Genomic DNA, 23,392 nt, shown 5'->3' with positions numbered 1-23,392 from the left:
CATCTCGACAGCCACCGTGCAGAAGCTCATGATCCCCTGCACGAGTAGAGAAAACTAACTGATCGACTGACGGGTCTCACTAGAAAAGGATCGCCTTAACCTCGATCGCGGTCCGGGATCTTCTCGCGCGCCGACGCCTTTGCCGGGGGAGATGGGTGTCTACGTCGATGCTTTCAGATGGATTCTCGCTACATCCACTAGATATGAGCTCGATTCGACCCGGAATCTCCAGTGCCCAAATGCGAGGAGATATCTGTTCTCAAAGTCCGTCAAAATGGTCATGGAGATAACGGAGACAGGTGAAGTGGGTAGCCCCTTCGCAGTCTATCGCGCGTCCCTACAATTGTTGTTTCGAAGTCCACAACTGCAGAAGGCTTTAAAAGAAGACTTGACGCTCGCGACTGCTCTTTCTTCAATCAAGAGCGAGCGATATTGTGAAGACGACCTAATCCTTTAGAATCTCCCCCATCTCCCATTGACCACCCACTTCTCATACCCGCCAAGATGACTTCCCACGGACCAAGTACCTGCTGCTACAGGGGGTTCAAGCACGAGGGCGAAGCGACGGGTCAAATTGAACAATGGAAGGATTTCGAGGTCTACGTCAAATACCCCGAGAACAAGTCCACGGACAAAGCGATCCTCTTGTACGTTTCTCTGACGGCTTCCGCAATCACCAGTCCTGCCCAAGCAACTTAGACGCCTTTTTACTGATGTGCAATGACAACTCTAAAAAAAACAGCTTGACCGATGTCATTGGCCACCGATCAATCAACTCGCAACTGATGGTCGATCAACTCGCCGCCAACGGGTACTTCGTGGTGATGCCTGACCTCTTTTACGGCGACGCCATTGAGCTGAACAAAATCGGCGAGCTCGATATCCCCAAATGGTTTGCGGGTGGGTACAGTGCCAAAGGCATCGGACACGGCCCATCCACCGTTGACCCGATCGTCGAGACGTGTTTGTCCGAGATGCGAGCGAAGTACCACTGCAAAGTACGTGGAATCCTTTTGCGGGTCTCCCTTTGCTTTGTTTATCTGGTTACCAAGGAGATAAAGATTTTCCCCTGTCAAAATCTCTGACGCAAAGCAACAGAAAATCGGCGCGATGGGATACTGTTTCGGAGCCAAATACGTCGTTCGCTATCTGCGTCCGGATCAAGCGCAAATCGACGTAGGATACGCCGCACATCCAAGCCTCATCGAGAAGGACGAGCTGCAAGGCATCAAGGGACCCTTCGCCATCGCCGCGGCCGAGAACGACCACGTCTTCCCGCCCGAGAAGCGTCATGAAAGCGAGGAAATCTTGAAATCCTTGGGCCTTCCTTACCAGATAAACCTGTACGGCGGGGTTGCGCACGGGTAAGTCCCTTTTCTCGCAATGGAGACCCAGATCGAATTTTCTCAGCCGCAGTCGAACGGACCCGCGCTAACTGCCCACACTCTTCCAGCTTCGCGGTGCGCGGAGACCTGAAGGATCGCACACAGCTGTACGCGAAGGAAGCATCTTTCTTGCAGGCTTTGCAATGGTTCGAGGAATACCTGGAGAAGTGAGAAGAGATCCGTAACCGCTGATCTGGGTTGGCCCCTTTTCTTTTTGCACCGCCTGCTGTAGCTGGCCTTACACATGGTGCTGCCCCTTTCAATAGAACGTTTGTCGTACGGCACTCGGCTGGGGCGGACGATTCTCGATAGGTAGATTGTTTCTCGAACAAGGGTAATATGGAGATAATCCGTCGAGTGAGAGGTTGGAAAAGTTCCTTGAGGTTTATAAAATCGATAGATAGATAGGAGATCTTGGGACAGGCCGCACTGATTCTCAGAGTTGCACATTTCGAGACAATCTCGGCCGAGTGGTGCGTCAAATGTCTACTGCAAACATCCACTCCATATCTCGCTCCCAACAATCCCCGTTACTGGTGTAGGTTGCGAGATGTGCCAAGGGATTGTCGAGCTCGCCAAGGCGAAGGATTCTACCCCAGAATCGGGAGAAACCTCGAGACACACTGCTCTCAAAAGGGTTACCTGGTAGGCATTTCTCATTACTACGCTGTCTGATCTCGGGTGACCACAGTGTAAACAAGGACTAACATTCTGCCTTTCCCAATCTGTGCCACATCTTCTCATGGCCACACCACCACGATGATCAACTGCTGGTCCAACCCGATATCTTACTCCCAGGAGCAGCGATATGAAGATGAGAAGGACTCGCTCCTCAACCCCTAACCCAGAACTGAGCAACAGTGGATAACCCCAAACCACGCCGGTCCAACCAAGCGTTTATGCAAGCGTAAGTAGGAAATGGTATCTCAATGGCAAAGGCATCTCAATCAACACAAATGAAATGACTTCATCAATCTCATACAACCGACCCCGCGTGAACATCGTACACTGCCTCGACTTCGATGTAGACCCCAATATCATTGTGGTTGGAGAGGAAGGTCGACTCTCCGAAAGGGCTGACACCCCTCTTTTCATTGTCCTCCGGCTTTGTCGACACTCATATCTTGAGGGCAGCCTTTTCATCAATGATGGAGAACGGACTGGTCTTCTTCGCGACGGGTCGTTTTACGCGAAGGACGGCGTCTTGGTCTGACATTCTCCTGCCCAGTGCGCGCTCAACCTTTGCACCCAGGCTCAGTTTGCTCAGATCGTCAGTCTTCTTCTGTGAGGGCACGAAGCGTTGCTGTGACAGACGCTTGTTTTCCAGTCTGTCCAAGCCTTGCGTGAGATGGCGGATCTCGGCCATGCCGGTCTCGGGACTGACTGTGATATTTGCAGGGCTGGAGCCGGAAACGAGAGTTTGGGAATTTGAGTAATTGCTGGTTGTGGTGGCAAAGGAGGGAGAGGCCGAGTAGGTTGAGTAGCGTTTGGAAGTACGCTTCGAAGTGAGCTGCTCAAGGTGTTAACAGGACGACGGTGCGAAGGTGGAAGATCCCGGACTTACGCTGGGAGCCATAATAGGCCTTTGGGATTCAAGAGATCGGCGAGACATGGCCGCGACAGACAGGTATTATGGTTGCGAGTTTGTGTGGTGGTTTACCCAGCACTGAGGCCAAGTGATGCCAATGCGTTGGACGGCAAGTTGGTGATTGGACTGGCCACACACCGGTGCTCTTTCCCCCAGTGACCCAGATTTTGCAATACCAAAATTCTGGGAATGTGGGAGAGCGGCGGAGAGGAACAGTGATGTTTCCAGAACAAATGGGCGCAAGCAAGGGTTAATAAGTCTGCGTGTGCACGGATCGAGTCGCAACCAGCGGTGACGGTGGAGTGGGAGATGAGCAAGCGTGGCCCGAAAGCGCAATTCCGCTGGTGATCAAAGTCAAGTCCGGACTAGACGTTCTAACCGCCAATGCTGACTCCAGCGGATGGAGTTCAATCTTTGGTGGCTCTGGGCAACCCGACGAGATTGGCGTTGACCTGGTATCTGAGGCTGTAGCGGTATAAAGAGCTGCAGTGAAGGTGGACAGAAGGTGAATACTGAGGGATGTCGAGTAGTGATAACAAGGGAGGTGGGTTGACTCAGGTCGGTGAACGGGATTGAAGAATGGGAGAGGACCGAGTAGTCAGCGGTAATGCTAGTGGGAATGGATCAGGAAGATTTGTCACTCCAGTGGACTGGGTTGCGAAGGTCCTGGAGTAGCGTCAAGAGAAGAGGAGGAAGAAAAAGGATAGCTTGGGAGATAAAGGAGGGAGAGAGATGCAGGCTCTTGGTGTATGTCTGGACGTGCGTGTCTACCAAAGTGTCTGGTGATGACAGCTGTAGTGAGCAGTGATCAACAGATGCAGGCACAGCACCGGGCGGTCGGGCTCTTCTTGAGCTGGTGAGCTGGCAAGCTGGTGAGCTGTTAGGGCTGCCTACCCAGGTTTAGAAACAAGCTTGTTTAACCCTTAGTGGACACCTGGGCAACTTCCACAGTGGCGCCCCAGAAGCCCTGGGTTACCTTTTGTTTCCTTTGGGGGCGCAAGCCTCCGGAATCTCTTCCCCTGTTCAGTCTTTAGGGCCTGGTCCCTGGGCCAGTCAGCGCCCGTTGTTTCTTCTGGTACCTGGTCTCCCTCGTATCGTCCGGAGTCGCCCATCCCTCTTTCTGCGCCCCTGCAGCTTGCCCAGTCAAGCCACTGCTTCAGGATTCAACCCAGAACCCGAAAACTGGTCCACCACGTGGCGGTGGCCGGACCTTGACCTGCATGATGGCCAGTGGCCATTGACCATTGAGCACCGCAGCCGTTACCACAGAACTCAGAATTGGGAACCGAGGAGCAAAAAGGTAAACGGTTCATCGATGCGTCCAGCCCTTTGATCATACCACTAACCTACGTAAGGGACGCATTGATCCCGCTTGTACACGTACACTTCACCTCTTCTCTGTTGTCCGGCGCCTCCTTCCGGCCTCAAGCTGCTCGAGTAGATTGCAAAGGCTTCAAAGACTATCAGTCCGGTCATGCGCCCCTGGACGAATCTGGCTAACCAGGGATCCCAACCGAGATGGGTGGTTAGTGTCCTCTTCGCCCTGTGCTTCTTTGGCACCAGCGCCTGTGATCACCAAGAGTCCAAGACCACCAAGGATGATTGATTGGGGAGAGGCTAGAAGGAAACCAGAAGGCCTGGTCGGTTTGAGCAGTTTCCAGGGAAAATCCCCAGCTCCATCGCATCCCCTAAAAATCCCCGTCCCTGGAATCGGATCTCGACTATGCACGCCAGTGTTTCACAACCTCTTGTCCAGCGTCACGTTGAGCAGGCCCCAGGTCTTGGTCCATGCAAGCCTCCCGCTGTCCGGTTGTCCGTCAAGCTGCATGCGGCCTGCCATGGGCCATTTTCCGAGGATGGCCGGCGTCAAAGTCCGAACGAATCTTTTACATGATGCCCTGTCAAAACATGCAAGCCAATCTCGTCTCGCTTTGAAAGACCGGTCCTTACGTACTCGCAGGACGCTGAACAGCCCGCACTGATTAAGAGTTGGGACACCGTGAACCTTTGGTCTTCTGGCACAGCGTACGGGAAGCAAGCCACAATCAAATAATAATCGAGCTGGTGCCTGTTGCGTGCTATTTTCTTGTCAGGCAACACGAAACCAGTAATAGCATCGTCGGACTCCAGCGCGAGAGAAGGGCGCGCAGGAAACGAACTCATTCTGCAACAGGCCAAAACGCTCGAACGGGTCGAGAAGCCCACCCATGGAACAAAGGGGGGCTCTTGCATTTGCACTTTGCAAACCCAGGTGGTCCTCTATAATCCCATTGATCGGCGGCAGCATTGATATTGGCTTGTCGCTTTCGAACATATGCATCTGGCGGCCCTCGCCGACATCATCATTATTATCATCATCCATCAATCATGCCAACCAAAGTAATGCCAGCCTTGCGTCCACCATTCGTTAACACTCCCCGTCGCCCCGAAATGCTTCGCCAACCAGAATGCTAATCCACCTACAACGCCGAAACTGCCCACAATTTGCAGTGCAATCCATCCCCTCGCGCGCATGCTGTCCTGCCATCTTAAAAGTCCCAGCGGATCCTGCATTTGATAGCTGGGCAAGACATCGATACCATATGCCATGCCGGCTTTGTCGCTCTTTCTTACAAGGGCCTGCGCGTTGTCTCCCTGCTGTAGAGGCACGATTGTGCCGTCGCGGACTTCCTCCCCCATTCTCTCCACAAGCCAGACAGCTCTCTCCCCCCGTGCAAGCCGCTCATACCGCTCCCTCTCCCTCTGCAAGCTCAGCTGCAATTCACTCGCCCACTTGCTCAGCCGTATCTGCGCCAGCCTTTCCTCACGTTGCGTGTGGTCTGCGACTTTGGCCAGTGCCCAAGAGTTCGATGTGTTAAGTGAGACTTCTGAACCCACGGGGATCAAAACCCCAGAGTTGGAAGTGCTTAGTGGTGTTTGTAACGGAGAGGTGAGCGTTGAATTCCGCAGTGAGGTGTTGTACGAATGCGAAGGGAGAGAAGGCGATGGTACAGAGGTTAATCGTGGATGTGCTAAGTGCCAAGTCACAAGTTTCCTCGCAGCGGTATGGCGTAGGTAAGCGACCGTCTCAGGCTCGAATATTGATTCTACGAGCAAACTGAGCTCGGAGGGCAGGAGCGGTTGGATATATTCGGGGGACATGAGGAGAGAGGCGTCCATGGTGTCGAGGTCGGGACCCTTTGTTGAGGTTACGGTGTAGGGTGCTGTTGCTGGCTGTGTCGCTGCGGGTTGGGTGGTCTTGATGGTAGATGTGACTGATTCAGCTGCCGAAGGTAGCGAGGTCGGGAGTCGAGGTAAGCTGGACATGCTAGAGTCCAGAGTCTGTTTGATATATTGCTGATCTTCGAAGGTGAGGAGATCCGACTTTGCAATGAGAGGAATGATGTTGCATAATTCAGACAACTGGCGAATACACTCGCAGTCGTCTTGCATGGTATCTGTGGATCACAAAGATCAATCACCACTCAGCTCCTGAAACATTGCCTATCGATTCGGAGCAAAGCATTCGCTTACCTTTCGAAATCAAATACAACACCACGTCGACCTGGCTCGCACCTCGCCCACTCAACAACCCCGAGAACTCGCTCGTGAGTTGATCAACACTCACCATGGCGTTCACGAGTTGTTGCTCTGCATAGTGAACAAGCCTCTCCAGTTTCACTGAATCAGCGGTATCCACAAAGCAGACATTCCGTTCAAGCACAGAGTCTCCCATTGATTTGCGCCGGCGCAGGATGCGAGACTCCTCGATTGTGGACCACCATTCCGGATACGGTTTTGTCGAGGCATAAACTTCGTTAATTGCCTCCGAGGTACTGTTAGAAGTTCGGTGCGAAGTGTGAGACGAGTTCGTGGGTATAATTGGATCGACATGGACAATGTCTTCGCAGAGTTGGACGATAGATTTTATGAGAGAGGTCTTCCCCACGCCTGCAGTTCGCGGTACAGTCAGTGAGCCTGCGTTCCTTACACTTTTGCATGTCTCTTCATGCATAGAATAAGAAGAGCGCAACATACCTTTCCGACCAGCAACCATAACCTTGAATCTCCCTAATTTCTTTCCCCGTTCTGTAAAAGGTCGTCTGGACGGCATCTTGATGCTTGGCATGATAAGTTCCGGCTGGCTGTCCTGTACTCCTCCAGTTGAAGACAACATTTCAACACCACTGCCTCGTCCAGTTCCGGTCTCATTCTCGTCTTCTTCACCACTAGATAGTATTGCCTGACTGCCAGTCTCATCCGCATTAGTCAATAACTCATCGTCGGAATTGGCGGACGATTTGGTCTGTACCGATCTCCGTGAGGCGAGAGATTTCGGGCTGCCGGGTAGAGAAATGTCTCGTGAAGGTAACGGCGACGGAGTGACAACTCTCTCGGGAAGGGGATGAGGAGGGCTAGCATTGGTCTCGGGGTTCGCGGTGGACGAGCCCCGTCGGAAGCGTTCACAGTTCGTCCCGGGTTTGATAGTTGAGCGGCGTCGACTCCCACTCCTTGTTGGACCAGCTCCTTCTGCTTGTCTGGCAGTGGTGTGCTTGACTGATGACCGATCGTGGTCGGCTTCTTCAATGGTATCCTGCAGGCTGCTCAAGGGAGATGTCGACGACGGCGCCCCGACACTCCGATCGGGCTGGTGCGGTTTAACAGAGGCATCAGGATCTCGTGAGAGGAAGAAAGTAGTAGCAGGATTGCTATGGCGGTCGCGATCACTGGCTATTGAGGGCGGATGAGAATCGGCATTGGACGACTTGCGAGGGCGTGGTGGCTCTGCGGTATTGTTATCAAGGCCGATTCCTGGTCTCATGGTGCAGTCATCAAGAGGATTTAAAAGAGCAGGCGAGGGCACAGTCGGTAAGGAAGAGAGTTGCAAGGAAGTTGATGTTTCTTAGGATAAGGGACAGGACTGACAGCTGACAGCGAAGCAAGGTACAAGTCAAACAGGTCACCGATGTCGCGGCCTGAAGTTACTCCTCAGCCTATCCTAGATTTACCCCACGGCGCAGGACTTGGACACACCACGCGGGGCGGGTTTCTCTTATCGCTGCTTTGGCTGCCTCAGCTGATTGTGCCTGTTCCTCCCACTTCGAGCAGCGAAAGACATAATAATGCCTGGTGGTTCATCAGCATTGACCCCATTCCCGACCGTTACGAAGTTTTGCAACTTTTTACCGGTAATCACCATTAGGTTGGATACGTCTCATTCACAATGAGGGACTACTGTACAATTCCATGCCCACACCAGCGCCATCCTATCTTTAGGGAACCCGAGGTCTCGGATAACGCGTTTCCCTTTCGTACACAGACAAATACATGACCTCGCTCGAAAAGACGCGCTTGCCCTGGACCATGACCCTAGCAAACTCGATCCCAAGTTTTTGCTTGCCTCGCTCGCTGGAGTTGTGAAAGGTGATGGGAATCCCACTTTCTGTTTCGTCCTGAACAATTCTGAAGCTGGCTATGCGAATAACACTGCTGGATCGTGAAAATATGTGTAATGTAATGGAAAGTACTTTTTCCAAGTACGCCGGTGCCAGGAAAATCGTCGAAAAACAACCCCATCACTTTTTTATCGCTCCGCTTGAACCATGGGAATGCAAGAAGCAAGTGACGAAAGATTCTTTCAGAGACTGATGCTGTGTTTCAGCATCCCGCACCTGAGGCGACTTCACGCAGCCTGGCCTTGGCCACGTCCCTTGGGAGTGACGGTACCAGTGCCAGCCTTTGCACCTCGTTGAAATCCACCACCACGTCCGGCGTCTTTAGGGAAGTTGGTCTGACTGCCGGATCGGCTACCCTGCATGCCACCACGGCCACGGTTTGCGGTACCGCCACCACGATTGAAGTTGGCATTGCTACCGCCGTAGGCGTTGGGACGGGGTCGACGTTCTTCGACGTAGATCTGTTCGCTACCGACGGTGTGGGGGTTGGCAGCAACGGCAGCAGCGTAGCCGGCAGGGTCAACAAATTCGACGAAGGCACAGTTCTATTTTCATCAGCAAACAAGAAAATCAATCAATGAAGCATGGGACTTACCCTAGGTCGTGACACGTCGAAATATTTGAGCTCGCCGTACCTCTCGAGAACCTCTCTAAGGATTCTGGCATCAACCTTGTCGTTCACGTTCTTAATGTACGCCATCGTTATCCCTTCTGAGACCGCTCTGTTCGGAGGCCGGTTGCTCTTCTTACTGTGATCTGCAGTCTGCCAGCCGTTGCTTTGCGAGGTCGGGGTGCTGGAAGTTGTGTTCGCAGTTGTTGGCACAGGTTCTACGGGAGCCTTAGGAGCTTGTGCAGGTTGTGACAGCCGCGGAGCTTTCGGCTGTGGTGGAGGGGTAAGAGGAAGGGCAGGAACAGCTGGCTTTTGGACACCACCTCCCAACATGCTGGCCCAAGTCTTCTTCGCTGGGGGGACTTCAGCTGGAGTTGGGGCTGGTGCAGCTGCTTCTGGGACTGGCTCAGCAGTAACGGCTTCAGGTTCGGCAGGCTGCTCAGTTGCGGCAGTATCGGTGGATTCCTGGACAACCTCCTCCTCTGTGGTACCTGAGAGCTCTGTAACCTCCGGCGCTTGTTCAGCAGGAGCGGCAATAGCATCGCCATTGACCTCAGCTGGTTCTTCTGCTGCCAGAGTCTCTTCTATCTTTTCTTCCTCTAGTTTCTCGTCGACCTTCTCAACAGCGTCCTCGGTAGCGACGACATCTTCAGTATGAGATGGAGCATCAGTCACACCTGCAGCAGGGGTGGGCGGCTCTTCTGCAGGGACTTCTGCCTGAGGTTGTTCATCTTCAACGATCTCATCCTCATCATCACTGAGGTAGCGGAAGATGTCGTTGAGGACGAAATAGCCATTGGGTTGTTCGGCGAGGACGAAAGTCTGGACAAACTTGTGATGCGGTTCTGATTTATTGGACATTTCGCCGATAACCTGAACAACAATATTGTTGAACGAGGCCTGGGAGTCGACATTGAGGACGCGCACTTTGCAGTCTTGGAGATCGAGGGCTTTAATTTTCTCGCTGATGGCCTATGTTGCCTCCTGGTCAGCCAAGTTGAAAACCTCTACAGGGATATCCGACAACGTACCTTTGTCCCAACCGCAGGAACAACTTTCTCAGCCTCGACACCTGTGACCAGTTGTGACTTCTTGGAGTAGAAGAGGTGGATTTTTTCTGGGCTCTTAGAGAGAGTTGTATAATATTGTTCCACAAAGTACCAGCCAATCTCTTGAGGATCGGCCTTCTGCTGAGTGGCAGAGGTAGTAGTACTCTGAGAAGCGGAGGCAGCATGAGTCGGCGCAGAGGGGGTAGAGGCGGCAAGTTCAGCAGGCTGGCCGTACTGGTTTGCCCCGTACAGGCCATTAACGGGAGCGGTCTCGGTCGCCATGGTGAGATATGAATGTGAGAGCAGCCTGATGCGGTTCAGCGTCGTGGTTTAGACCGAGGGCAAGTCGCGTCGCTGGGTGAAATAACTGGATAGGAGACTATGAGTTTGGTCGCGGATGGGAAACAAGATGATTGAACCAGCGGCGCGGTCAACCGAGCGTGATAGATATTGCAGACACTTAGTCGATAATCTAGCACGCAGGCAAACAGACAAGGGTTTCCTCCAAGGGAAGAAAGCGACAAGAGATTGAAGCACAAGAGACGCGCAATAGAAAGAGGATGGTGGAAAATGAAATTATGAAAGGCTGGGGTATGTGATGGGCGATTGTGCGATCTGTGGTGGATGAATCCGAAGGTCAATTGCTGTTGCTTGGTGCAGAAATCGCCTGTTCTAAGGGCAAGTCTGAAAAATATAAAAAGCGGAGGCAAGTTGGAGGCACTGGCACACTGGCACACGCAGCCTTGGCGGGTCGAGATCGCTCTCCACTGTGCCGCTTTAACTGCCAAAGGGCGGGCAAACATTCCCTCGCTTTCGATTGCATTTCACTCTACTGCCATGATTGGTTCTCTAGCGAGGCACGGGGCGAACTACAGAGCATCTGTTCTTGCGGTGACGCGCATTATGCAGTTCCAGGTGGGTTTACCTGCATTTCAGCGTCCTTCACTCGTGAAACAGAGAGCAACGCTCGACGACAGGACATCTGGCTGATTATCCAGCAACATTCCACCTGAGAGCCTACTGTTTTTCAAGACGTACCGAAGAGCGGGAACAAATTGACTTGGATCCGCAGTGCCGTCGCCAATCCATCTCACCAGTCGTGGCAGGAGAGACACCGGGTTGACCCTCCTTCTCTTTAGACATTCCATATCAAGAACGACAGAGAGCTTAAAGACACTGCTGGACAACCAGAAAACAAGGGCCAATGTCCTGATACACCTGCTACATGTCCGAGTAATCTACAGGAACATGGCATGCACGGGATACGCTGCCGAGAGGAGCATAGCTGGCAGCAGGGTTCCTGTTCCAAGGAGCACCAACTCCATCCAAGTTGGCGACGTCTTCCCGAGCTACATGAACATGACAGTCAACGACACAACTTATCTCCCAAATACAGCGCCTCAGCTAATAGGAGAGTTGCAACCTCGATAGAAGAGGCTCATATTGACAACAGCGTATCCGAGGGCTGTGAATAGACCCTTTCCCCGCCCAGATCTTCTGACTGATCTCTCCCCTCAAAGGAGACGTACTGCGGAAAGGAGAAATATCAAGCAGGCTGCAACGAGAGGCATAATGATGACTCTGACCTTGACAGCAGGATCCATTCGTTCAAGAGATGCAAGTATAGCAACCCTCTTGCCCCAGCTGTCCAAGATGAACGGCATTTCAGAACGTCCCGTAGTCCTCTATGACTACCAATTCGCGCCGAACGCGCGAAAAATCCGACATCTTTTGTCATCGTCTCGCATCCCGCTCCAGGTTTGCGAACGGCCCTTTGTGAGGCCGTGTCCTATCCTTACTGACCTAGACATCACGTACAGACGCATCCCCGTCAATGCCATAGGCCGCGATTTCTATGCCGACAATCGCGTCTTCGTAGAAGCTGTGCAGACCGTCTTCCCAACAAAAGCGGCAGCTCTTGCCCAAAGTCCGGCTGATCATGCGTACGGAGCTTTCGGGTATCGTAAGCTTTGGGTCTCTCTCCCACTTGTGCCCGTGAAGAGATGAGCGCGGAATTTCTTAAAGACAAAGAATTATTCTCTGTCTTCAACCGCCCAGACTATGAGGAACTACGGCTCAGTGCGCTGGCTGAGTTCCACCAAATGTTGGACGATATCGAGAACGACTTTCTGGCGAACGGGCCATGAATCGGAGGGGACGGATGCTCCATTGCCGATATCCATGCAAGTTGGATGATTGAAATGGTGTTGCAGACAATGGACGTATAGAGCGAACCAGGCTTTTCGGCCAAGGATTTTCCGAAAGTCCACGCTTGGATCAATGGACTTCCACTCCACGCCGCTGAGAATGGCGCCGAGAAGATCAGTGCAGAGCACCCGAAGCAAAAGTCCTTGAGCAGGGGCTATGCGGCGAACGATATCGGCATTGATTCTGTGGACCCCACCAGTCTGCAAGCAGGAATGCATGTCTCAGTCGGTACCACTGACGAGTAAGTTACCCTATCAATGGCGCAAAAATCCACCGGTCGACATTAGCACACAGTGCCAAACCTGGAGCAGACCACAGGAGGGCTCACTAGTGGGCCTCAGAAGGCGAGAGATAGTCATCGAGCTGCAGAATGGTCTTCGCATGCACTTCCCTCGACTCGGCTTTGTGGTGAAGAGGCTGTGAGCTGAGAATCAAGCTTCGGTGCGCTCATAAGAGGCGCAAAGCAAAGGGTACTGCAAGGTGACCTTTGGCCGTGTGCAGGTCTAATCGGCGTGTGTTCCGCGGACCAATCTCAGCTTGATATACCCCTTCCGCTGGGATATTCTCGATTCGTTCTCGCTTACATCGGCTGTGCACACGCGTCCGAGACTTTCAGTAAAATCCAGGACTTCGTGGCACGGCAACGGTAGACGATGAAGGGAACGGGTCAGCAGCCAGAGCTTTGTCCTGAACATCGTTGACGGGATTGGCATCTTGTTCTTCTTTGGCCAGGCGTTCCTTCACTTCTCGACTTTTCTTCTTGTTGCTCTGCCAAACTCTGTCCTCCCTTTGAAGTTCTTCCAACACTTCTTCCCATTCACGCTCTTGTTTTTCATCTCCGGTGCCCAGGATCTTCTCTACGTCCACTTCTTCGCCATTCTGCAGCCTTGTGACGACCTCCCTAAGCTTTTCTATCTTGTGATCCGCTCGGCGAGAAAAAGTCGTGAATTCGTTCTTCACACCCATGATTCGAATGGCTTGGGAGCCGATCAGAATGTAGATCCAAATGAAGTATGTCGCTGGATTTGTGGGTTTATTCTGCATAGACTGTTCGCGGGGCTTGGGTCTGCCCCGAAATGCTCTGGGAATGATCGAGTCCCATATGGAAGTTTGCGCTATGCGAGGAAGATGGCGCTCTTGGGAGGACGTATGGCGAGATCGGCGCAGCCAGTGTAGCCGGGACTGAGCTGGACTCAGGAGATTTGTTCTGAGCAGACGAGTCTGAGCCACGCTGCAGAATAGTAGGGGCTTTGTGCAGCTCATTTATATTCAAGGACCAGCGGTGTGCATGGTATGCGGGATGTTGTCTGCAGTCCGGTTCTGATTCTCTACCAATTGCTGAACTTTCATGTGCTCGCAGAATCCAGCTGCGCCAAGTCGGTAGCTCCGAGGCCTTAACGCCGGGCCTAAGTGGCGAGTTCCATGTTTATTTCATGGCCAAATACGGAGTATCGCCATTACGCGCCTTCAACTCATCGATGGCAGACATTGAACTTAATCAATTTCAGATAATGGCCGGACCGGCAAAGTAGTGCTCTATGCACTTAACGATCATAATACTCTTACAATGACAGTTCTTCAGGATGCTGTTGCTTCGGCGCCAGTTGATGTGGCTCGCGCCCACCTCAACCTAACGGCTCCCACAACGCGAACCTTGAGATTTTTGCGAGCTGTTCTCGGCCTTGGTGCCTACGACAAGTGTGAATCCAAAACCGTTCGTGCTTCAACAAAAAAGGCAGCGCAATCAAAAGGCTCTAGTAGCATAAGTCGAGCACCAATTAGACCTGCGATCAAGAACAGGCAAAAGCCAGGCGCAGCAATCCAAATCCATGAAAGCAACGACGAGCAGCTGCCGCGTCTGTCGAAGGCTGAGCGACAAAAGATAGCCACCGAAACATTCAACTCCACGTTGAAGTGTCTTGGAGAGGCTGCCAAAGCTCTAAGAGGAGCTCCAGCAACAAGCACCACGCTGTCCTGCGACTCCATTGACGAACCACTCCAAGCGAGGTCACCGAACAGAGACCGAAAGAAACCTGCCATCAACTCCAAGAAGAACACCCTCGGCACTCTCCCGACAGATTGGAGCTTAGTGGCAGATATTTCCTACTCTGCATTGCAGTTTTTGAGGATATATGATTCCGAAGATGTGATATCCGCCTCGGACAATAGCCTTGGTCTGGAGAATGCCGCGTTGATCTTGCTAGACAGAACCATCTCCTTGAATCTCACAGCTCAAGCACACCGTCAGCTCTGCGACATCCACGAAAGATACTATGGGGGTCAGGTCAAAAGGCGACCTGCTTCACATACAAGTATCGCGAGGTTGCTATTAGGGCGACCAGACGCAGCAGACGAAAGCCAAAGATTCCGATTCACAGCATCGCTGCAGAGCCAAGCCCTGCGCCTTGCTCTATTGGTTGGACCAAAATGCATCGACTCGGAACTCTTGAGATCACTTCAGCAGGAGACTATAGGGAGTCCAGCCTGGGTCACGTCAAAAGGGCTGGGGAAACACTTCCTGACATCGGAACAGTCTGGTTCGCAGCTTCGCACTATCTCCCTTGTGTTGTCTAAGCTGTACGCCCTTTCGACGAGCTCAAAAGCAGAGAGCCCATCACCACCGGATCTTTTCAAGCTCTTTTGCTTGTCGTTGCGTATCAAGTTCGAATCTTGGGGCCGCTCTGGCCACTTACCAGAACCGGCTACGGAAGTATGGCGACCGCTTCACAGAGCAATCAAGCAACTGTTTGCGACTTCCAAGGACCTGAGAGTGTCGACAACATGCATGTTCCACGCACTTGCATCATTCCAGAAGCTTATGAAGGCATCAGAATGTGAAATTTTGGTTCCCGCAGATTTGATGGAGACTCTATTACACATCATCCAAGATCCAGACGAATATCCTCAGCTCATTGCTCTGGTGGAAGAGCGGCTTCGGCAAATCAACGGCGTTTCGCATCTGGTATTACGGTGTCAAATCGCTGTATCTCGCCTAAGAGCTTCAAGTGGATCGCCAAAGACATTGGAGTCGTTAAACGGCGTGGAAAGTGCTCTTGCAGAGGCAGGAGAACTGTCTGCCGTAGAGCTTGACAGGTTCCTACTGTACCTGGCCCAGCTTCGCAAAGCAGCCGCCGAACTAATCTTGTTTGACAAAGCACGACCTGTTCCGGAAAGAAATGAGCCTTCCCTAGATTTTCGGACGAATCTTATCCGCTTGACCTATTGTTCCTTCAACTTCCTACGTCGCCACATCCGCCCGGTTCTAATGTCAGCTTCCAATGATTCGAGCATCGAGAAGAGCAAGGCCTTCCTAATCACGCTTCTGAGGACCGTTGATGCTGTCCTGTCAACCGAACAATGTGCTATCACCCGAGACTCAGACCTGGCGGCGGCGGCATTGGAGGCCCTCGAAGGCTGCTCGGCAGTGATCCAAATTCTTCGAGGCGAGTGCGCTAGCTTAATCACGCAGTGTCGAATGGAGACGTCGTTGAACCAGCTTAGATTACGGATATCTCAGTTGTTTTGGTCACGATACTCGGAAGCCGTCAAAGAGGGCAAGCCTCCTTTGGAACAGGCCAAGATCCTAGACCTGTCCCTCCTGGGCCTGTCAGATTTACCATTGAGCGACCAAAAGGGAGCGCATGGTGCGATCAAATATGAAAGGCTAGCAGCTTGTTACCTGGAGGCGCAAGACTTTCAGACGGCCGAGACCGCTCTTCGAAGCGCCATCGAAACCAGCATTAAGGAAGACGTCCTTAGTCATGTTGCAGCGTCGCTCCTCTCTGATTCATTTCATGGTGCATGGTCAAATTCGGACTCGGGAAGCAGAGCCTTTGGAAGAATTTTAAACACATATACCAAAACCATTCTTGACCATGCCTCGAGAAGTGGGAACGACGACAGCTTTTACGATGATCCATCGTTGCCAACATTTCATCGCGCTGTGCTGCTCGAGAAACAGCTGCTTGCCATTTTTGAGCTAGACGTGAATGGCCGTCGACTTAGTCTATGTGCAACAATGGTGAAAGCTCTATTGTCACTCCTGCAACAGCCAGTATATCAGGTGTATATCATGAGGTTCATTAATCAGCTATTACAGTTGGCCTTGAAGAAGAGGGTACCAGCTGCGACCTTTGTCACTGACTTCTCTGTCATTCACAGAGTACTCGCGACTGACCTTACGACGAGGGAAAATGTCTTCCTGCGGAGGTATGAGCCAGAGCTTCGTGCGCTCCTCGACCTCCAATATGGATTTCTAACTGGATTGCTACCCAACCGAACATTCTCGCAAAGGGTAAAACAACTGTGCGAGATCGTTCGGACATGCAGGGTCGACGAAGAGATACGTGTGAACTGTCTTGACGTGGGAGCATATGTCAATCCACTTCTGCTCTCGGTCGAACATGCGGCATTCCTTGGAAAGTATGATGTTGGTCTAATGGCTCTGGAAGCTTTACAACATTTAGTAGAACTTGGAGTTCACGTTCCAGAGATCTCATACAAAAGGATCCTCCTGCGGAAAGGTCAAATCCACGACTTGTTAAAGGACCCTCAGTCTGCCCGCAAGGCTTTTGCGATGATTGAAAAGGCCATTGAAGGCGAGAATGACCGACTGTTTGAAGCCGAATTTGCACTCGCCTATTCGGAACACCACCTGTGTGCGGACGATCTTGGTGAATGCACTAAGTGGCTAGAACGTGCTCGGATTGCATGGCAGGCCCGTGAACGGTCAGGAATCGAGGCGTCGACCAAGGCCAGATTGCGAGAACAGAGCACGTGGTGCAGAGCTGCTCATTTGGCGTCGCGACTGGCTTATGAGTCAAGTCAGCTTGCGAATGCCCTCGTTCTCGCACGACAGGCCGCCAAAATATCAGCAACTATCTGGGCTTCAGTTGAAAAGGTTTCGGCTTCCGAAACTCCTGCGCAGCTAGAGGGGTCGTTCGATCAAGAACTGCACAGTCTTTCCGTTGAGTTCTCAAATCTTGACTTGTCCTCCCCTCCGACGATACGAATGAGGCCGGGTGCAGTTGTGCTTGAGCCCGTGGTGTCGTTATGCTGCTCAGTGTTCAGCCACATGGCATTTCTGAATGCCCATTGCGGCATATATCAAGATGCCGCTATATTCTACGAGCAGACACTGAAGATTGCCCGTAAATGGGGGCACTTGATTCATACGACAGTTGCGCTGAGCCAGCTAAGTCTGCTGCATGCTCGAGCAGGTCAAACGCAGAAGGCACAAAATAGTCTTCAGGAGCTGTCGCAAATCACCATGGACTTCCATGCAAATTGGATACGGGGACTTGTATCCCTCAATCAAGCCGAAACGTGTCTAATCCTTGGGGACGACTCAGCTGCTTCTCGGTGCCTGATCGAGGCGAAGCAGCTTCAAGTTGACAAGGGTTGTCCGACCATCGAACCGGCCGTGAGTGCATCTCAACAGGGTACAGCCACCAGCGCCTCAGTGAAGCCTTCAGGGAGAAAACGCGCCATCAAGGGACAGAAAGGGAATGACTCGATCAAATGTTTACCAAAGGAGTGTGCATCGTCCTGGAAATCTTCTTTGGAATTAACCGGCTTTAGTAGTAGAATCTCAATTCTGGAATCTAGGCTTCGGACGTTCCATGATTGCGCAGGTTCGAAGAATCCCCTCGATACTGGCATGCGATGCGACAGAGACGGCGACGGCCGTAACTCCACATCAATCGCTCTCAATTTGGTCCAGGAGGCACTCAAAATTTTCTCAGAAGATACCATACACAATGTGCTCGCTGAAACGGCTGTCGCCATCCCAGTAAGGTACCGATCAGCGAGAAAAAGTGGCAGAGTTTCATTTATGCAAGCTGCAGGCTCTCGGATAATTGATCAAAAGAACCAGGATCCAAAGAAGAGGTCGAAGCAAAAGCAGGCGGTGGAGACACTCAAGGACGGCAAGGCACTGCTGCTTCAAGCCTACGATATCCTCCAGGAAACAAGCAGCAAAGAGCAAAATCGAGTACCTTGCGACGTTGTTCACACTTGTCACAAACTATTGATCCAGATCAGTCTGCTCTCATCAGCCTTGAACCAACCATTGGTCAGCTGTTCTTCGAACGTCGTCCTGGACATAACGAGCCCCCTTGATCTCGCGCTTACGCGAGGACGCTTCGTGACTTTTGGCGAACTCCATGCAGCCAAGACGATGAGCATGGAAGATTGGCCCAATGCACACAATGTCGATGACAGCCGGATCTGTCGAAACTCAGACAAACTGCCGAATTATGACACGAGCCTTCTACCATCATCGTGGTCTGTCGTATATCTTGGGCTGAACGAGGATAAAAACGAGCTTTTTGTGGCCCATTTGGCGCACCAGAGGTCGCCATTTGTTGTCAGGATCCCTCTAGCACGACCAGATCCATCAGAGGGAGAAGGCGAGGAACTTGACCTGAAAACTGCCAAAGCCGAGATGCAAGAGATCATCATGAAAGCAAACTCTAGTTCTCACGACTCCAGGGGTTCTTCAGTCGATAAGTCGGTCAGAAAGGCATGGTATGCCGAGCGTCAAGACTTGGATCGTCAGCTCGCCACGCTTCTAGAAAATATGGAGAACATCTGGCTTGGTGGCTTTCGAGGACTGCTCTCTGCTTCTAACACCGACGAGAACGGACTCAGAAAATTTGGACAATGTCTCTCGTCAACGCTGAATCGGCACCTTCCCTCGAGGCAGAAACTGTCGAAGTCATGCGACCATGTGGTTGAACTCCATGATCATGTGTTGGAGCTCTTTGTGGCACTCGGTCATCCTCGAGAAGTGGAGTTGGAGGACGCGGTCACAGACCTCCTGTACTTTGTTATTGATATCTTGCAATTCAATGGTGAGCGCAACGCATATGACGAGATCGATTTTGACGCCATACTGGTTGAGGTATTGGATGGGCTGCATTCTTACCACGATCGACGATCAATCGCGCAGGAGAAGCGGGGCCACGTGATTCTGGTCTTGGATAAAGAGTTGCAGGTGTTCCCCTGGGAGTCGTTGTCGTGCTTAAAGAAACAAGGGGTTTCTAGGATGCCATCCATCGCATCCGTTTGGGAAAGGTTGAAAGTCATTCGAGACCAATCACACGACCTCCAAGGTTATCTGATTCCGGCAACAGATGGTGCATATATCCTCAACCCGTCTTCTGACCTCAAGGCAACGCAAGAGACCTTTGGCGAGATTTTGCAGAGTCAGCTACCCGAGTATCGAGCCATTATCAACCGGCAGCCTGAGGGAAAAGAATTTGAGACGGCTTTGAGAGACAGTTCGCTCATGCTCTACTTTGGCCACGGCGGCGGCGGGCAATACATCAGACCTCGCACTATCCGTAAGATGGACAAGTGTGCTGTGACACTGTTGATGGGTTGCAGCAGTGCCAAGTTGACCGAATGCGGAGTATATGAGCCGTATGGGATGCCTTTGAGTTATCTCGGTGCAGGCAGCCCTGCAGTGGTGGGAACATTGTGGGACGTCACTGATCGGGATATTGACCGTTTCGCAATGGAGATGATGGCGGAATGGGGGTTGATCGATATTGGAGCCAGCTCAGGAGCACAGACGCTCAAAAAGCCTGGGAAAGCTGGAGCTGGCAAAGAGAACGGAACAAGGCAACAGATATGTGATGGGCAGAGGATAGGACGGGTGGCTTTGGATGAGGCTGTGGCACATGCGCGCGATGCGTGTTTATTGAAGTATCTCAACGGTGCAGCGCCTGTCATGTACGGAATACCCGTATTTTTGGGCTAAGAGCAGATATGAATATCAAACTCGAGTATCAAAGCCGCTGTCTTCATAGCCCTGTTCTAGGCATGTCATCTGTGTTTCATGAATGAGGCTGAGGTACGCCATGAGAGACAAGGCACGAGGCTGACACCATCACCAACGAGGCTGTACCGAGTACACGTCGCAGTCACTAAGCCATAATTGGACTAGTTGCAACGCCTCAGGCGCCAGAGCTCGTCCGGCTATCCAATAGGAAGTCAAGATATAGGGGTCGCGGGGTCCACGGAGCTCATGGGTGGCCGACGCCCGCCGCAGGCTGATCCCGTCACTGCAACAAAGGCAACAGCCATTCCACTGCCTCCTGCACCTCAGTTGATCTGATCACCTTCATCATCTCCCCCGTCCTTTATTCAACCTCTTCTTGCCACAACATTGTCTGTATCTATCGAGCTATTCCTCACCACCTCGTCTCCCCCACCCACCTGGCTGATGCAGCTTGACTCCCACCGTCGTCAATTGAGCATCACCATGCCTTGCCCATGGTCCTCTCGTCGCTGCTCCTCGCGGGCGGCTGACGACTCCACTATCACCAATGCTCTCCCTTCTCCAACCTCTACACCCGAAGTCGAGGACTGGAAGAAGATTCGCAGGTTCAATCTGCGCATGATGAGAAAGCAGATCCGCTGCGTCATCCTGCTGATGGCTCTCATGGAAGCCCTCCGGGTTGGGCCACTGCAGATTGTGTATGCTGGCAAGCATGAATATCCGGCTCCTGGAGAGGACGACTATGGCGTATGCTCTGACTTTCATAACTTTTCGGAAATGGCGATGGATGCTGACACTGTTTGTCGATCAGATTGCCTACACTGTCGGATACTTCGTCAGCTGGTTGTACGTGTGCGTATTCATGATAATTTGGATGCCGCTTTTCGATGTAAGCCGCTACGCTCTCCAAGTCCTGATATTTGACAAGCGAATTCAACGCCTTACTAACGCTTGTGGTTTCAGTGGTGGGTTCCAAAAACCCTTCCCGGCTCTGACGACCCGTCCAAACCCTCAACGGCGATGAAAGTTATCTGCCTGCTTAAGAAGCTCAACATGATACTTCTTCCCATTTCCATCTGCGTCTCCCTCCTCACGTACGTCTACTACCTGGCACACACCTTCATCTTCGTCGACTCTCGCACCCGCGGTTCCACCAGATTCCCCAAAAACACACGTAAAAACTGGCTCGTTCGTGCTTTCATGCTTCTCGGTATCGCCATTACCACGAGCTTGGGGTATGGTGCGTTCCAGACACTTGAGAAATTAGATCTCGCACGGGTGAAGAATATTGAGTACGCTTTGATTGTGGCTCCTGTGCAGATCAACTTCGGTGTTCTTTTGGGAACCGTCATGCAGTTCCGCATGGAAAAAAGACTTGCACGCAAACAGGCACTGAAGTTGCAGGCTGCCAAAGTCGAGGACGGCCTTGTCGAGGAAAAGGCGGCCCTGATCGAGGTCTAAACAGCCCTGTGACTGATTGGGTCAGCACTGCAGCCTTTCCTTCGATCACACTGCCTGCATTGCTCAGTTACTGAGGACAAACGGTACCCACTTGGACACATTTGCTAGGCAGTGGAGACCAGGAAGGGCTCAGATGACAGCCCGAGTGAACAGTAACTGATGGGCGGCGATGGGCGTAGCACAATGCCCAGAAAGACAGAGACGCGAATTTTACTCTTTGTAACCGCCTGCACAGGCCCCGAAGGCGTCTAGGGAAAATGAGGCCTTGGGAAGAAGGAGATACGAGACAGACCAGTTGGAGAAAGTGGACAGCTAGGGTGCGTTGGCATAAATTGGCCTTTGGGGGCTGGAGTTACACGTTTCCATTCATTATTAAATATTACGATCGGTCAATTGTTTCTTTGGCCCGTGTCTTCTGCGACCCAGTATTCGAGGCAACACAGCACAGCCTTGTGTTTCCACTCTCTAACCAAAACGTTGAAAGCTATGCTCCGTGATCTTGCTGTAGACGGCTGTCCAGGGCGAAACTCGACCAGAATCATACCGAACACAACAGACAGGAGTGTAGGATTGTTCCTGCCACTCCCATACCCCCGAGAATCATGAGTCTAGCCCCCTTGACATCTTGTTGAACAGATGTCGACGCGACCGAGAGTCAACAAGACAGCTTACTCACTGACAGAACTTCCTCTCGCCTATACACAAGACGAAGGGAAAGCTGCGTACCTCGCCCTGGCCTTCCTTGGGCCTCCCGGCGTCACCAAACTCGCCCTCGTACTTCTCCACCGATTTGTCCATGCTCCAGGCCGTCTCGACCCGGACATTGACGAAGCCGACCTCGTTCAACAGGGCTTCCATCGCGGCGCGATTGATTCCGTGTCTTTCGACGCCGCCCATCCTCGACCGGGCGTGGAATCGCTTGGACTCGGGCCCCGTGTCCTCGAAGTCCGTCAGGGCCAGGCTTCCCCCGTCCTTGAGGCAGCCGAGCATGGTGGTCAGCACGGCCTTCAGGTCTGGGATGTGGTGCAAGACCAGGTGCGAGGTGATGAGGTCGAACTTGAGCCGTTGGCCGTCGGGGTCCTTTCCGTCGGCCGGAGGGAGGTGTTTGTCCTCGGGATCCTCCAGCAGGACGGCCACGGGGGTGATGTTCGAAGGGGCGCCCGGTGCCTCCAGCTTGGTCTTGAGCACGTCGATCATCCCCTCGGCGGCGTCGACGGCGACCAGGCGTCGCGCGTAGGGTGCAAGCATGAAGGAGAGCAGGCCCGTGCCGCAGCCTATCTCGAGTATGTCCAGCCCGTTGGGCCCCGGGGGGTTCTTCAGCGCGGGGAACCGCGGGATGATCGCACTCGACGCATGCTTGCTGGCTGTGTGGACGAAGGGGTTGCGGTCCCAGGATGCTGCCTCTGCGTTGAAGCGTTCATTGCCTGACCCGGCGTGAAGAGATGACACGGCACTAGCCATGGACGGACGAAATCTGGAGATGGAGACGACAGTTGAGATGAATGTCCTCAGGAGTCGTGCGGTTATCACAACGTACTATCCCCTTACCGCTGACGCTGATGTGGTCAAAACTCCAGATGTTCTGTCTCGCTGCTGCTTCAGGGCTTATTCCGACAAAGAGATCACTCCTCCCTCCATCCAGCCTCTCCCCCAATGACAAACTCGTGGTCAGATCACCCGCCTCTGCGGAGAAACAGAGGCGTCTTTCCGAAGTCGGGGAACCACGACCACAGTTCGACCTCGGTTCAAGATCGCCTTCTGGGGCAGAAATGCAGAAACATTAACACATGGGCAACTCCTGTAGCGGTTTGAGCGTAGCCATGCTGGCGTCGACGAGGCCGTCACAGGGGTCACGATATGTCAGGACGTC

The 23,392-nt window shown here is 52.6% G+C and overlaps 9 protein-coding genes across 9 annotated transcripts; 4 read left to right on the top strand and 5 right to left on the bottom strand.

Moving 5' to 3' along the window:
- Window positions 1-504: 504 nt before the first annotated feature.
- On the top strand, window positions 505-1,556 carry PV07_11693 (uncharacterized protein; the record flags this gene model as incomplete). The annotated part of the gene is made up of 4 exons (XM_016399154.1): window positions 505-647; window positions 743-998; window positions 1,099-1,364; window positions 1,454-1,556. 4 exons carry the CDS (start codon window positions 505-507, stop codon window positions 1,554-1,556), a joined length of 768 nt encoding a protein of 255 aa, XP_016243716.1.
- Window positions 1,557-2,009: 453 nt separating this feature from the next.
- Window positions 2,010-3,815, bottom strand: PV07_11692 (uncharacterized protein). The gene is made up of 2 exons (XM_016399153.1): window positions 2,950-3,815; window positions 2,010-2,895 (listed from the first exon to the last, which is right to left on the bottom strand). The coding sequence occupies exons 1-2, from the start codon at window positions 2,995-2,997 to the stop codon at window positions 2,503-2,505; spliced, it is 441 nt and encodes a 146-aa protein (XP_016243715.1). The 5' UTR covers window positions 2,998-3,815; the 3' UTR covers window positions 2,010-2,502.
- Window positions 3,816-5,002: 1,187 nt separating this feature from the next.
- On the bottom strand, window positions 5,003-7,938 carry PV07_11691 (uncharacterized protein). Its single transcript, XM_016399152.1, has 3 exons — window positions 6,991-7,938; window positions 6,487-6,903; window positions 5,003-6,410 (listed from the first exon to the last, which is right to left on the bottom strand). The coding sequence occupies exons 1-3, from the start codon at window positions 7,772-7,774 to the stop codon at window positions 5,335-5,337; spliced, it is 2,277 nt and encodes a 758-aa protein (XP_016243714.1). The 5' UTR covers window positions 7,775-7,938; the 3' UTR covers window positions 5,003-5,334.
- An 86-nt stretch (window positions 7,939-8,024) lies between these two features.
- PV07_11690 (uncharacterized protein) lies at window positions 8,025-10,745 on the bottom strand. The gene is made up of 3 exons (XM_016399151.1): window positions 10,050-10,745; window positions 9,004-9,990; window positions 8,025-8,953 (listed from the first exon to the last, which is right to left on the bottom strand). The coding sequence occupies exons 1-3, from the start codon at window positions 10,347-10,349 to the stop codon at window positions 8,636-8,638; spliced, it is 1,605 nt and encodes a 534-aa protein (XP_016243713.1). The 5' UTR covers window positions 10,350-10,745; the 3' UTR covers window positions 8,025-8,635.
- A 457-nt stretch (window positions 10,746-11,202) lies between these two features.
- On the bottom strand, window positions 11,203-13,598 carry PV07_11688 (uncharacterized protein). Its single transcript, XM_016399149.1, has one exon. The coding sequence runs from the start codon at window positions 13,536-13,538 to the stop codon at window positions 12,888-12,890; it is 651 nt and encodes a 216-aa protein (XP_016243711.1). The 5' UTR covers window positions 13,539-13,598; the 3' UTR covers window positions 11,203-12,887.
- Window positions 11,721-12,214, top strand: PV07_11689 (uncharacterized protein; the record flags this gene model as incomplete). Its single annotated transcript, XM_016399150.1, has 2 exons — window positions 11,721-12,030; window positions 12,093-12,214. 2 exons carry the CDS (start codon window positions 11,721-11,723, stop codon window positions 12,212-12,214), a joined length of 432 nt encoding a protein of 143 aa, XP_016243712.1.
- A 244-nt stretch (window positions 13,599-13,842) lies between the features above and the next one.
- Window positions 13,843-20,063, top strand: PV07_11687 (uncharacterized protein; the record flags this gene model as incomplete). The annotated part of the gene is made up of 1 exon (XM_016399148.1): window positions 13,843-20,063. One exon carries the CDS (start codon window positions 13,843-13,845, stop codon window positions 20,038-20,040), a length of 6,198 nt encoding a protein of 2,065 aa, XP_016243710.1. The 3' UTR covers window positions 20,041-20,063.
- Window positions 20,064-20,359: 296 nt separating this feature from the next.
- On the top strand, window positions 20,360-21,968 carry PV07_11686 (uncharacterized protein). Its single transcript, XM_016399147.1, has 3 exons — window positions 20,360-20,808; window positions 20,873-20,950; window positions 21,025-21,968. The coding sequence occupies exons 1-3, from the start codon at window positions 20,506-20,508 to the stop codon at window positions 21,520-21,522; spliced, it is 879 nt and encodes a 292-aa protein (XP_016243709.1). The 5' UTR covers window positions 20,360-20,505; the 3' UTR covers window positions 21,523-21,968.
- On the bottom strand, window positions 21,858-23,357 carry PV07_11685 (uncharacterized protein). The gene has a single exon (XM_016399146.1). It carries the CDS (start codon window positions 22,981-22,983, stop codon window positions 22,195-22,197), a length of 789 nt encoding a protein of 262 aa, XP_016243708.1. The 5' UTR covers window positions 22,984-23,357; the 3' UTR covers window positions 21,858-22,194.
- Between the last annotated feature and the right edge of the window lie 35 nt (window positions 23,358-23,392).

The sequence above is a fragment of the Cladophialophora immunda genome (assembly GCF_000835495.1).
Source record: "Cladophialophora immunda strain CBS 83496 unplaced genomic scaffold supercont1.7, whole genome shotgun sequence".
NCBI classification, from domain to species: Eukaryota; Fungi; Ascomycota; class Eurotiomycetes; order Chaetothyriales; family Herpotrichiellaceae; genus Cladophialophora; species Cladophialophora immunda.
This window is presented reverse-complemented; position numbering and strand designations above follow the sequence as displayed.

Coding starts and splice junctions, on each gene's coding strand:
- PV07_11691 (XM_016399152.1), bottom strand. CDS start 7,774: ATGAGACCAGGAATCGGCCTTGATAACAATACCGCAGAGCCACCACGC. Junction 6,904..6,990: donor TATGGTTGCTGGTCGGAAAG/GTATGTTGCGCT, acceptor CGCGAACTGCAG/GCGTGGGGAAGACCTCTCTC. Junction 6,411..6,486: donor GTTGTATTTGATTTCGAAAG/GTAAGCGAATGC, acceptor TGTGATCCACAG/ATACCATGCAAGACGACTGC.
- PV07_11686 (XM_016399147.1), top strand. CDS start 20,506: ATGCAGCTTGACTCCCACCGTCGTCAATTGAGCATCACCATGCCTTGC. Junction 20,809..20,872: donor CTGGAGAGGACGACTATGGC/GTATGCTCTGAC, acceptor TTTGTCGATCAG/ATTGCCTACACTGTCGGATA. Junction 20,951..21,024: donor TTTGGATGCCGCTTTTCGAT/GTAAGCCGCTAC, acceptor TTGTGGTTTCAG/TGGTGGGTTCCAAAAACCCT.
- PV07_11688 (XM_016399149.1), bottom strand. CDS start 13,538: ATGAGCTGCACAAAGCCCCTACTATTCTGCAGCGTGGCTCAGACTCGT.
- PV07_11692 (XM_016399153.1), bottom strand. CDS start 2,997: ATGTCTCGCCGATCTCTTGAATCCCAAAGGCCTATTATGGCTCCCAGC. Junction 2,896..2,949: donor GGCCTATTATGGCTCCCAGC/GTAAGTCCGGGA, acceptor CACCTTGAGCAG/CTCACTTCGAAGCGTACTTC.
- PV07_11690 (XM_016399151.1), bottom strand. CDS start 10,349: ATGGCGACCGAGACCGCTCCCGTTAATGGCCTGTACGGGGCAAACCAG. Junction 9,991..10,049: donor TTCCTGCGGTTGGGACAAAG/GTACGTTGTCGG, acceptor GAGGCAACATAG/GCCATCAGCGAGAAAATTAA. Junction 8,954..9,003: donor TCGACGTGTCACGACCTAGG/GTAAGTCCCATG, acceptor TGATGAAAATAG/AACTGTGCCTTCGTCGAATT.
- PV07_11685 (XM_016399146.1), bottom strand. CDS start 22,983: ATGGCTAGTGCCGTGTCATCTCTTCACGCCGGGTCAGGCAATGAACGC.